Below are 10,147 nucleotides of genomic sequence, written 5' to 3' on the forward strand. Positions count from 1 at the left end.
ATAAAAGTTACATAAATCTTTCCCGTAGTTAGTAAACGCAATAACTTTTGCGCAAACCAAACAAAATATGCTTATTGCGATTTTTTTTACCAAAAATATGTAGCAGAAAACAAATTGGCCTAAAAAAAAAAAAAAATTTTGATTTTTACATTTTTTTTGAGAATTTCATATAAAAAAAATGTGAAAAATATTATTTTTTCAAAATTGTCGCTCTTTTTTTGTTTATAGCGCAAAAAATAAAAACAAAATTGCACAGGTGATCAAATACCACCAAAGAAAGCTCTATTTGTGGGAAAAAAAGGACATCAATTTTGTTTGGGTAAAGCGTCGCACGACCGTGCAATTGTCCATTAAAGTCACACAGTGCCGAATCACAAAATGGGGCCTGGTCTTTGAGCAGCCAAATCTTCCGGGGCTTAGGTGGTAAACACTTTTTTTTTTTGCGGGTTGAAAAAAAAAAAAAGTGCATTTATTTATTTTTAAAGAGCATGGCGCTTGCAATCTGCTGATCTCAGGCTCCTGCAGACTCGCAGGATAGCTTACGGGCAGACAGTCCTGATTAGTACTAGACTAGTACCTGACAGCAGGAAGGATCAATGAACAACCAGCACACTCACCAGCCCAAAACCCAATGTGACAGAAGAATCCAGTGAGCGATTTGACTCACCCAAAACAATCAATTTGGGTAAACTACACATACCTGTTATTCTCGCATGTAGGTTTTGCTTCATAATGAATCTGTCATGTTGTGAGTTGGACTGCATGAGACTCATGGCTGCTCGTCGCAAGGCATTATCAAATACTGGTAAAACCTCATTCGGGAAAGCATTGAAATAGTCTCCGACTTCCATGTTTGTTTCAAAGAGTGTCATAGCATTAACAACTACTGAGTAGTGTGAATCCTCGTCGTTTTCCATCAGTATATTTACTATGTCCTTTTGATGATGCTGCAGTACATAGGACTCAAACACTTGGCCAACCAGGGCTACTTGTTCAGAGTTCAGGTACATCTCTGAAGTCAGTGAGTACTGTATAATAAAGAAGAAAAAAAACCAGCATCAGTGCTTTATTTTTATGTAACACATGACAGTGCTGCAATAAAAAGTTTCATATACAAAACTATCGGCTTGACAGTTATTGACAGAAAAAGACAGTTGAAAGGAAAGGTTTAGTATAGGAGCTGACTTTTGATTTGTGCCACTGGTCCAGGCTAAAGCATGTAGCCAGCAAAGTCTAAACGTCCGCCCCTACAAACTTTTTCCAGGTCAATAACTCACAAGTTAGTGAAGCAGAACCGGTCTGCAAGAAGAATAAAACGCCAAACTTTGATTTCAACCCACCACCAGTGGACCAACCCTCTTCCCCTGCAATTGTATGCTTTTTTTTTTTAATAAAGTGGTTGTAAAGTCTAAACATTTTTTACCTTAATGCATTCCTTACATTGAGGTAACAAATGTTTACGTGTCAGCATCCCGCCTCACTCCTCCTTTTACTTACCTGAGCCCTCGTTTGATCCAGCGCCGTGCACATTTGCAGCTCTTCTCTGCCTTCAAATCCAGGTCTCGCTGGCTTTGGCTTTTGCCGTTGGCTTCCAGTGAGGTCAATCAAAGCCAGTAAAGAGGAAGCATGGGGCAGGGCCAAGTCCCCATGTCTGTGTCAATACAGCAGCGGGGCTTGGGGGCGAGCATGCATGAGTGCCCAAGTGGCTTCCCATGGGGGCACTGGATGGAGGGGAGGTGCCAGGAGCGCCAGTGGGGAACCCAAAAAGATGATGTTCGTTGCCGCTCTGTCCCAATTCCATTGCACAGAGCAGGTAAGAATAAACATGTATGTTTTTTTTTTTAATTACCTTTGCAATTACTTTAATATACTTCCCTTTCTCCAAAGTCTTTATGCTGGTCCTCTTGTTTTTCAGTCTTCTCTTCTCTTCGGTGACAGCACTGCTCTCTATGGGAGTATATTGGGAATGTCACACCCCAGAGCTGCATGATTAGTGCTAGTTCACATGCGATGCGGGAACCCTTCGAATCTACTGTGGGTTCCTGCATCGCATTCAAATCTCAGGCAGTTCACACTGCCATATGCAAATCGCTGGGGGTGTCAATACCAAGTTAACGACACCCCAAGATCAGTTTGCATATCGCAGTGTGAACTGTCAGTTCGGACATGATAACGGATCGCATAGGTGTGAACCACCATGTGATCCGATTCTGCTGCGGACCCAAAAAAAGGATCCTGTATGTGTTGTGTCCGAATTCGATGCAAATTCAGCCATACATCTGTATGGCTGAATTCGCATTGCACAGTCATCGCATGTGATTTTCAGAGCTGTGCGCTCCAAATCACATGCAATATCTGTCTTTACTATAGTGTGAACCGGGGCTCAATCATTTAAAAACTGCAATCTCGATTCAAACCCCCTCACGATCTTAAAGCGGAAGTAAACCCTCCTCTGCAACTTGTACCTATAGGTAAGCCTATATTAAGGCTTACCTATAGGTACTATAAATATCTCCTAAACATGTACCGTTTAGGAGATATTTACTTTGCATGCAGCCAGTGACATCACTGGTGCATGCACTCTGAAGGAATGGCCGCTGGTGCCGTTCCTTCAGAGCCCCGTGTCGGGACCGTCAGCTCCCGCGCGCATGCGCAGGAGTGACATCATCGCGGCTCCAGCCAATCAGATGGCCGGATGCCGCAAACCCGGAAGAAGGGCGACACAACATGTCACCCATGAGAGAGGTGAGAAGTTGGCACTTCGGGGCTTCATTCTAAGGTAAGTCTTTCAGGTGCTTTCGTTTTAAAAAAAAAAAAAATTCTGAGATTTACAACCTCTTTAAAACGACATGTCCTCCATTCTTACAGAGCTGTTCTCTGCTCACCCACAGTGGTCAAAAAAAAAAAAAAAAAAAAAAAAAGAAGAGCCTCCAGTAAATGTTTATCAACATTGCTTAGCGCTTAGAGATAACTATAAACATGTTTTACAATGTATCATTTGATTCTTTTAGATCAAAGGGTTGACTTTCGGTCTGTAAATAAGGTCAGTTTAACCACCTAGAGACTAAGCCTTTTTCTGACACTTGTTGCTTAAAAGGTAAAATCTTTATTCTTTTTCCCAGAAAATTACTTGGAACCAACAAACATATATATATATATATATATATATATACACATATATATATATATATATATATATATATATATATATATATATATATATATATATATATATATATATATATATATATATATATATATATATATATTTTTTTTTTTTTTTTTTTAGCAGAGACCCTGTGGAAATAAATGGTGAACGTTATAATATTTTATGTCACACTGTATTTGCGCAGTGGTCTTTCAAATGCAATTGTTTGGGGGGGGGGGGGGGGAAAAATACTCTTTAATGAATTACAACAGTAAAGTTAGCCAATTTTTTTTGTATAATGTGAAAGATGATGTTACGCCGAGAATCATGGTCTTTATTCTAAGCAAAGAAAAATCGTGATTCTCATTTTATCCAGAATTGTGCAGCTCTACTACATCCTCAAATTTTCTGGGTTGAGTAACCCCCTTTGACTCATTCAACTCAAAAGACTGACATCTTGTGGGCAAAAAGAAATACTGAAAGGAGGGAGGGGGTCGGCTCTATAATAACCACTTGCCGACCACCTACTGTATATAAACAGCAGCAGAGTGGCACCTACAGGCAGAATCATATATATGTAATTTGCCTGGGAGGAGCTAGGGGGCGAGCGCACGCCGCCGGCGGCACGCTCCAGCCCCCGCTGCTCAGCGGGGAAGCCGGCGTGTGCGTCAGGCAGCTTGGATTGCCACCTGACACTGTTGATCTCTCCCCGCTATGGGAGGACGGTTGGCTGATGTAAACACAGCCGTCCGTCCTTCTCCCTGCAAGGATCACAGAGGCTATGTGATCCTGCTATATAGGATCGCATGTCTTTGTGATCATCTCACAAGCCCAACCCCCCCCACAGTTAGAATCCCTCCTCTAGGGTCACATTTAACCCCTTGACCACCAACAGTATTAACCCCTTCCCTGCCAGTGACATTAGTACAGTAACAGTGCATATTTTTAGCACTGATTACTGTAGTAATGTCACTGGTACCCTCAAGTGTCAAAAATGTCAGTTAGGGGTTCCGATATGTCCGCCGCAATGTCACCATTACTAGTAAAAAAAAAAAAATGACATAAATCCTTCCTGTAGTTAGTAGACGCAATAACTTTTGCGCAAACCAATCAAAATACGCTTATTGTGATTTTTTTTTACCAAAAATATGTAGCAGAAAACAAATTGGCCTAAAATGTTAAAAAATTTTGATTTTTTAAATTTTTTTTTGAGAATTTCATATAGCAGAATGTGAAAAACCTTTTTTTTTTTTTTTTTTCAAAATTGTCACTTTTTTTGTTTATAGTGCAAAAAAAATTAAAATCGCACAGGTGATCAAATACCACCAAAAGAAAGCTCTATTTGTGGGAAAAAAAGGGCAATTTTATTTGGGTACAGATTCGCACGACCGCGCAATTGTCCGTTAAAGTAACACAGTACCGAATCGCAAAATATGGCCTGGTCATTAACCACTTTACCGCTGAGTACTGGAATAGTACTGCGGCAAAGTGGCTCGTTCCCGTCTGACGACGTAGACCTACGTCGCCAGACTCCTCCCCTGTAGGAGGCGCGCTCCCGCTGTTTTCATTCATAGCGGGAGTCGGGCCAGGGGAGGAGCAGCGGCGATCGCCGCTGCTCTGCCCCGATCGTTGGGGATCTAGTGTGGAGATCCGCCCGCCTGTGTAAACACAAGCGGGCGGATCTCCATAGTGACAGGGAGTGACAGATCGGAGTGTTCAGCATAGCTGGACATCCGATCTGTCCCTGTCTCACACAGTCACCTCCCCCCACACGTCAGTAAGCACCAGGCATACATTAACCCCTCCCTCTCCAATAAAATTAACCCCTTCCCTGCCAGTGTCATTTTTACAGTAACAGTGCATATATATAGCACTGATTACTGCAGTAATGTCACTGGTACCCCCAAAAGTGTAAAAAATGTCAGTCAAGGGTCCGATCTGTCCGCCGCAATGTCGCAGTCCTGCAAAAAAAAAAAAAAAATCGCAGATCGCCGCCATTACTCATTAAAAAAAAAAAACACCAAAAATGACATAAATCTTTCCCTTTGTTAGTAAACGCAATAACTTTTGCGCAAACCAATCAAAATACGCTTATTGCGATTTTTTTTACCAAACATAGGTAGCAGGAAACAAATTGGCCAAAATTTTTTAAAAAAATAGGTTTTTACATCTTTTTAGGGGGGAATTTCATATAAAAAAAAAATGTTAAAAATATTGTTATTTTTTCAAAATAAACTCTCTTTTTTTGTTTATAGCGCAAAAAGTAAAAAAATCGCACAGGTGATCAAATACCACCAAAAGAAAGCTGTTTGTGGGAAAAAAAGGACGTCAATTTAGTTTGGGTACGGCATTGCACGACCGCGCAATTGTCAGTTAAAGTCGCACAGCGCCGAATCGCAAAAAGTGGCCCAGACGTAAGACAGCAAAATGCTCTAGTGGTAAAGTGGTTAAGGGGGGAAATCTTCCGGTCCAGAATTGGATAAAGGGGAACACTGAAGCCTAAGCTGGATACAGTACTTCATAATAAATCATGTCCTGTGGGAAGACTCACCTGTCACCTCTTACTGGCACACTTCTATTCTACAGAAGCCTGTCCCTAACACACAAGGACCGGTTTGCAGACAAGGCTCTCAGTCCTCCTCCTGGTCAGTACAGAACGTTTCCCTTGGAATTCCACTACAAAGTACACACGCAGGTCGTAGGACATGGTAGAAATCTACATGCAATTGTAATTGAATGTGCGCCTCTCGCTATATCTCATTCACAATAGTTCAAGCACAGTAGACTGCAGCTTATCAGCGGCCACAATTCAGCAGACGAGCGACTCATATCCTACCAGGCTCTTACCCCGCTTGCCGAATCCCAATACACTCACACACCAAGCAAATCCATACCAGGCGCGCTACTCTACTGCGCCTGCGCACTATCGCTGCGCTCCAAGCCTCGTTCCTGAGCAGCGTGACTATGTAAAGGGCGTGTCCCCTTCTAATAGGTGGTTGGTAGCAGCTAATTATCATCCGCTAGAGGAGCCAGGAAGACAAGGGATAGGAAGAGGGCGGAGCGGACTGAGAGCCCGGGAATACACAAATATCACCGTATTACTAGGGTGCTGGGAAATGGGATGCTTTGTCTGGGTTATATTGTGACATAGGGGCTGCTGGGTAACAGAGGCTCAATGTAATTATACAACTGTCCTCTCTCTGTGTCTACAACTAATGCTAAGTATAGCGGTATCCCCATAGGGGACGGTGACTGATGATGAAATGTAATTACCACTTCAATACTGGGCACTTTTACCCCCTTCCTACCCAGGCCAGTTTTCAGCGCTGACACTAGGGTTGCCACCTTTAAACCAGAACACATAATAATTACACAGGTTCTGAGGCTGATATAATGCACATAAGGCACTAGCCACTGAACCTGTGTAACTAATGTGTGTCCTGGTTTAAAGAGGAAGTAAACCCTCCTCTGACACTTGTACCTAAAGGTAAGCCTATGATAAGTCTTACATATAGGTACTGTAAATATCTCCTAAACATGTACCGTGTAGGAGATATTTACCTTACATGCAGCCAGTGATGTCACTGGCGCATGCGCTCTGAAGTCCCTTCAGAGCTCCGTGCCGTTACCGTCGGCTCCCGCGTGCGTGCGCAGGAGTGACGTCACCGCGGCTCCGGCCAATCAGATGGCCGGAAGATGGGCGACTGGACATGTCGCCCTTCATTAGAGTTGCCACCTCATCCCTTTAATCCAGGACACATATTAATTACACAGGTTCTGAGGCTGATATAATGCAGATAAGGCACTAAGTGAGTTTAATTACCACCCTAATCTGCCACAGAACCTGTGTAATTAATGTGTGTCCTGGTTTAAAGGGATGAGGTGGGAACCCTACCCGTCATAGAGGTAAGCGGGTGGCACAGCGGGGGCTCGTTCTAAGGTAAGTATTTCATAATGAGCTAGTATGCGGTGCATACTAGCTCATTATGTGTTTCTCTTTCAGGTTAGAAAAAAAAAAAAAATATATATATATATATGGGTTTACAACCTCTTTAAAGTGATGAGGTGGCAACCCTAGCTGTCGCACTTAGAATCACAATTGCGCAGTCATTTTTTTTCACACAGATAGAGCTTTCCTTTGGTGGTATTTAATCACCACTGGGTTTTTTTTTTTTTATTGCTAAATAAACCAAAAAAGACTGAAGATTTTTGAGAAAAAAAAAAAACTTTTTCAGAGTTTGTTATAAAATGTTGCAAACAGGTAATTTTTCTCCTTCACTTATGTGCATTGATGAGGCTGCACTGATGGGCACTGATGAGGAGGAAATGATAGGCTGCAATTAAGGTCACTGCTGGGCTAGGGTTGCCACCTCATCCCTTTAAATCTGGACACATTAATTACACAGGTTCTGAGGCTGATATAATGCAGATAAGGCACTAAGTGAGTTTAATTACCACATTAATCAGCCACAGAACCTGTGTAATTGTGTGTCCTGGTTTAAAGGGATAAGGTGGCAACCCTATGCTAGGCGGCACTGATGCTGCAATTAAGGGCATTGATAGGCTGCACTGATGAGGAGGCTCTGATGGGCACTGATAGTTAAACTGATGAGGCTGCACTGATAGTTGACACTGATGAGGCTGCACTGATAGGCGGCACTGATGAGGAGGCACTAGTGGGCACTGATTGGCAGCACTGTTGGTACTGCACTAATAATCAGCGCCCTGATGATCAGTGTACATGTCTCTTTTACACAAGCCGGTTATCTTCTTTCCTTACGTTGTCATCATGAGGAAAGGAGATCAGCTGTGATTGGTTAAGAGCTGGTGATTGGCACTTTACCTCAGTCTGTGATCACAGAGCGTGCCACGGCCAGCGCAATTATGGGAGGGCGTCATATGAATGCCTCCCAGAACTGGCCGGCCACACTGTTGCCATCATTCGGCTATAGGGCAGTCGCCAAGTGGTTAAAGGAGAAGTATGGCCAAAGCTTTTTTGCCTAAACTTCTCCTTTGGATCACAAGTATGTTCTGCACTCCTGTTGGGGGCTAAAGTCCTATGTCTGGAAAAAGGATAATAGGATGCGCTAGCTCAGATTGACAGATTGCTGCACTTAGAAATCCCTGAATACCAGAAATAAAACGTGTTGAAAAAAGTACTACTGCGCTATCTAGTGATCCCATCTCTCTTTAAAAAAAGAGTAATTTATAAACATACCATAAAGTGTCTCTGAGTAACAATGTAAAAAGGTTTACAACAAATATTAACACAAAGTAAAACAAAATAACCGTGTGAACATAAAAAAAATTGCAAACAACTATAGCAATTCTTAACCACGTTACAACCGGAGGATTTTGCTGTCTTCCGTCCAGACCACTTTTTGTGCTTCGGCACTGTGCGACTTTAACTGACAATTGTGCGGTCATGCAATGTGGTACCCAAACGAAATTTACGTCCTTTTTTTCCCACAAACAGAGCTTTCTTTTGGTGGTATTTGATCACCTCTGCGCTTTTTATTTTTTGCGATATTAATAAAAAAAGAGCGAAAATTTTGCAAAAAAATGACATTTTCAACTTTGTCTTTTAAAAAATATCCAATATACTCAATTTATGTCATTTTTTTTGGCCAAAATATATTTAGCTACATGTCTTTGACAAAAAAAAATTCAATGAGCGTATTTTTATTGGTTTGCGCAAAAGTTATAGCGTCTACAAACTATGGTGTAAATACTGAAATTTTACGCAGCTTTAATTTCTGACTGCCTATCTCAATTCATGAAGTGCTAAAATGGCAGGGCAGTACAAGACCCCCCCAAATTACCACTTTTTGGAAAGTAGACATCCTAAGGAATGTTCTGAGAGGCATGTTGAGCTCATTGAATATTTAATTTTTTTGTCACAGGTGTTTGAAAAATGAATAAAAAAAAAAAAATTTTTTTTTTTTAACACAAAGTTGTCACTAAAAGATAAATTTCTCACACATACCATGGGTATATGTGTAATTACACCCCAAAATATATTCTGCTGCTTCTCCTGAGTACAGGGATACCACATATGTGAGACTTTTTGGGAGCCTAGCTGTGTACGGGACCCCGAAAATCAATCTCCATCTTTAGGTTTTCTAATGGCGTAAATTTTTGATTTTACTCCTCACTACCCATCACAGTTTCGGAGGCCCTGACATTTCAAGATAGCACAAAACTCCCCAAATGACCCCATTTTGCAAAGAAGACACCCCAAGCTATTTGCTGAGAGGCATGGTGAGTCCATGGAATATTTTATATTTTGCCACACGTTTTGGGAAAATTACAATTTATTTTTTTTTTTTTTTTTTAACACAAAGTTGTCACTAAAAGATAAATTTCTCACACATGACATGGGTATATGTGGAATGACACCCCAAAATACATTCTGCCGCTTCTCCTCAGTATGGGGATACCCCATGTGTGAGACTTTTTGGGAGCCTAGCTGTGTACGGGACCCCGAAAATGAATCTCCATCTTTAGGTTTTCTAATGGCGTAAATTGTTGATTTCACTCCTGACTACCCATCACAGTTTCGGAGGCCCTGAAATTTCAACATAGCACAAAACCCCCCCAAATGACCCCATTTTGCAAAGTAGACACCCCAAGCTATTTGCTGAGAGGCATGGTGAGTCCATGGAATATTTTATATTTTGCCACAAGTTCCAGGAAATATATTATTAATATTTTTTTTTTTGTTTTTTTACACAAAGTTGTCACTAAATGATATATTGCTCACACATGCCATGGGTATATGTGAAATGACACCCCAAAATACATTCTGCTGCTTCTCCTGAGTACAGGGATACCACATGTGTGAGAATTTTTTGCAGTCTAGCCGAGTACAGGTCCTCGAAAGCCAACCCCCACTTTCAGGCTTTCCAAGGGCGTAAATTGTTGATTTCAATCCTGACTACCTATCACATTTTCGGAGGCCATGAAATGCCAAGACAGCACAACCCCCCCCCCAAATTA

The 10,147-nt window shown here is 41.6% G+C and overlaps 1 protein-coding gene across 1 annotated transcript in view; it reads right to left on the minus strand.

The window, feature by feature from the left end:
- The window catches only part of MCM9 (minichromosome maintenance 9 homologous recombination repair factor), a 230,669-nt gene extending 224,587 nt beyond the window's left edge, over window positions 1-6,082 (minus strand). The window contains exons 1-2 of the mRNA XM_082251202.1: window positions 5,996-6,082; window positions 701-1,028 (exon numbers count right to left, since the gene is read on the minus strand). Of these exons, the coding sequence (XP_082107328.1) occupies window positions 701-1,010 (310 nt within the window). The 5' untranslated portion in view covers window positions 1,011-1,028; window positions 5,996-6,082. The remainder of the gene's footprint in view (window positions 1-700; window positions 1,029-5,995) is intronic.
- Window positions 6,083-10,147: the final 4,065 nt, after the last annotated feature.

Source organism: Pelophylax lessonae (genome assembly GCF_965119305.1).
Source record: "Pelophylax lessonae genome assembly, chromosome: 3".
Classification (NCBI taxonomy): domain Eukaryota; kingdom Metazoa; phylum Chordata; class Amphibia; order Anura; family Ranidae; genus Pelophylax; species Pelophylax lessonae.